At 38.4% G+C, this 1338-nt stretch overlaps 1 protein-coding gene across 1 annotated transcript in view; it reads right to left on the reverse strand.

Moving 5' to 3' along the window:
* LOC106878751 (E3 ubiquitin-protein ligase COP1) overlaps positions 1 to 1338 on the reverse strand; it is a 49260-nt gene that overhangs the window by 29500 nt on the left and 18422 nt on the right. Inside the window, exon 6 of the mRNA XM_014928071.2 lies at positions 1006 to 1074. Within this exon, the coding sequence (XP_014783557.2) occupies positions 1006 to 1074 (69 nt within the window). The remainder of the gene's footprint in view (positions 1 to 1005; positions 1075 to 1338) is intronic.

Raw genomic sequence — 1338 nt, forward strand, 5'->3', positions numbered from 1 at the left:
ATTAGATTGGAGCCTGGTGTTGCCATCCGGTTTCACCAGTCCTCAGTCAAATCGTCCAACCCATGCTAGCATGGAAAGCGGACGTTAAACGATGATGATGATGATGATGATATACACACACATAAAAAATAATTGATTTTTCAAATAATACACACTTATAGGAAGGAAATAAACAAAACTGGTTCAGTCCCACTGCGTGACACCTTGGGCAAGTGTCTTCTACTATCGCCTCGGGCTGACCAAAGCCTTGTGAGTGGATTTGGTAGACGGAAACTGAAAGAAGCCTGTCGTATATATATATATATGTGTGTTTGTGTATCTGTGTTTGTTCCCCCACCATCGCTTGACCACCGATGCTGGTGTGTTTATGTCCCTGTAACTTAGCAGTTCGGCAAAAAGAGGCCGATAGAATAAGTACTAGGCTCCAAAGAATAAGTTCTGGGGTCGATTTGCTCGACTAAAGGCGGTGCTCCAGCATGACCACAGTCAAATGACAAACAAGTAAAAGAGTAAAACTGAAAAATTAGACAAGCTCTAGGAGTCCTTTACATTTAAGCAAGTGTATTTCATGAAATCAATTATAACACCTGGTGGAAATTATTGTACCTGTTTCACTAATGGTTTTTAGACTTGCTAATATTTTTTTTTTCTCGTTTGCATTCATATTTCTAACCCTTTAATATTTAAACTGGCGATAACTGCCCCAAATATTCTACCTGTATTTTGATCAAACTGACCAGATCCAACCATTAACATTTACCTTACAATGACATTCTAGAAATATACGATTATCAAAATCTCAAAGCTGTGATATAATGCATAATTGATTCAAAACAACATTAATAAATAAGCATTATATTCAACAGATAATCTAAGGGTGGAACCTACTAATATTTGTTTTTCAGTCTGTTGGCAAATGGTTGAAAATCTTAAAGCCTCTAATTAATACATCAAGACAAAAATTTGTTTAATTATTCAGCAGAGAGCAATCAAAGTGAGACTTACTTCTTGTTTTTTCTGTCGGACTTGGTGAAGAAAATCTTTTAGTAGATACAATTCTATCCGTTTACAGTCCTACAAAGAAGAAAGAAAGAAATATTATATCATCATCATCATCATCATCATCGTCTAACGTCCGCCTTCCATGCTAGCATGGGTTGGACGATTTGACTGAGGACTGGTGAAACCGGATGGCAACACCAGGCTCCAATCTAATTTGGCAGAGTTTCTACAGCTGGATGCCCTTCCTAACGCCAACCACTCAGAGAGTGTAGTGGGTGCTTTTACGTGTCACCCGCACAAAAACGGCCACGCTCGAAATGGTGTCTTTTATGTGCC

The sequence above is a fragment of the Octopus bimaculoides genome, chromosome 21, assembly GCF_001194135.2.
Source record: "Octopus bimaculoides isolate UCB-OBI-ISO-001 chromosome 21, ASM119413v2, whole genome shotgun sequence".
Classification (NCBI taxonomy): domain Eukaryota; kingdom Metazoa; phylum Mollusca; class Cephalopoda; order Octopoda; family Octopodidae; genus Octopus; species Octopus bimaculoides.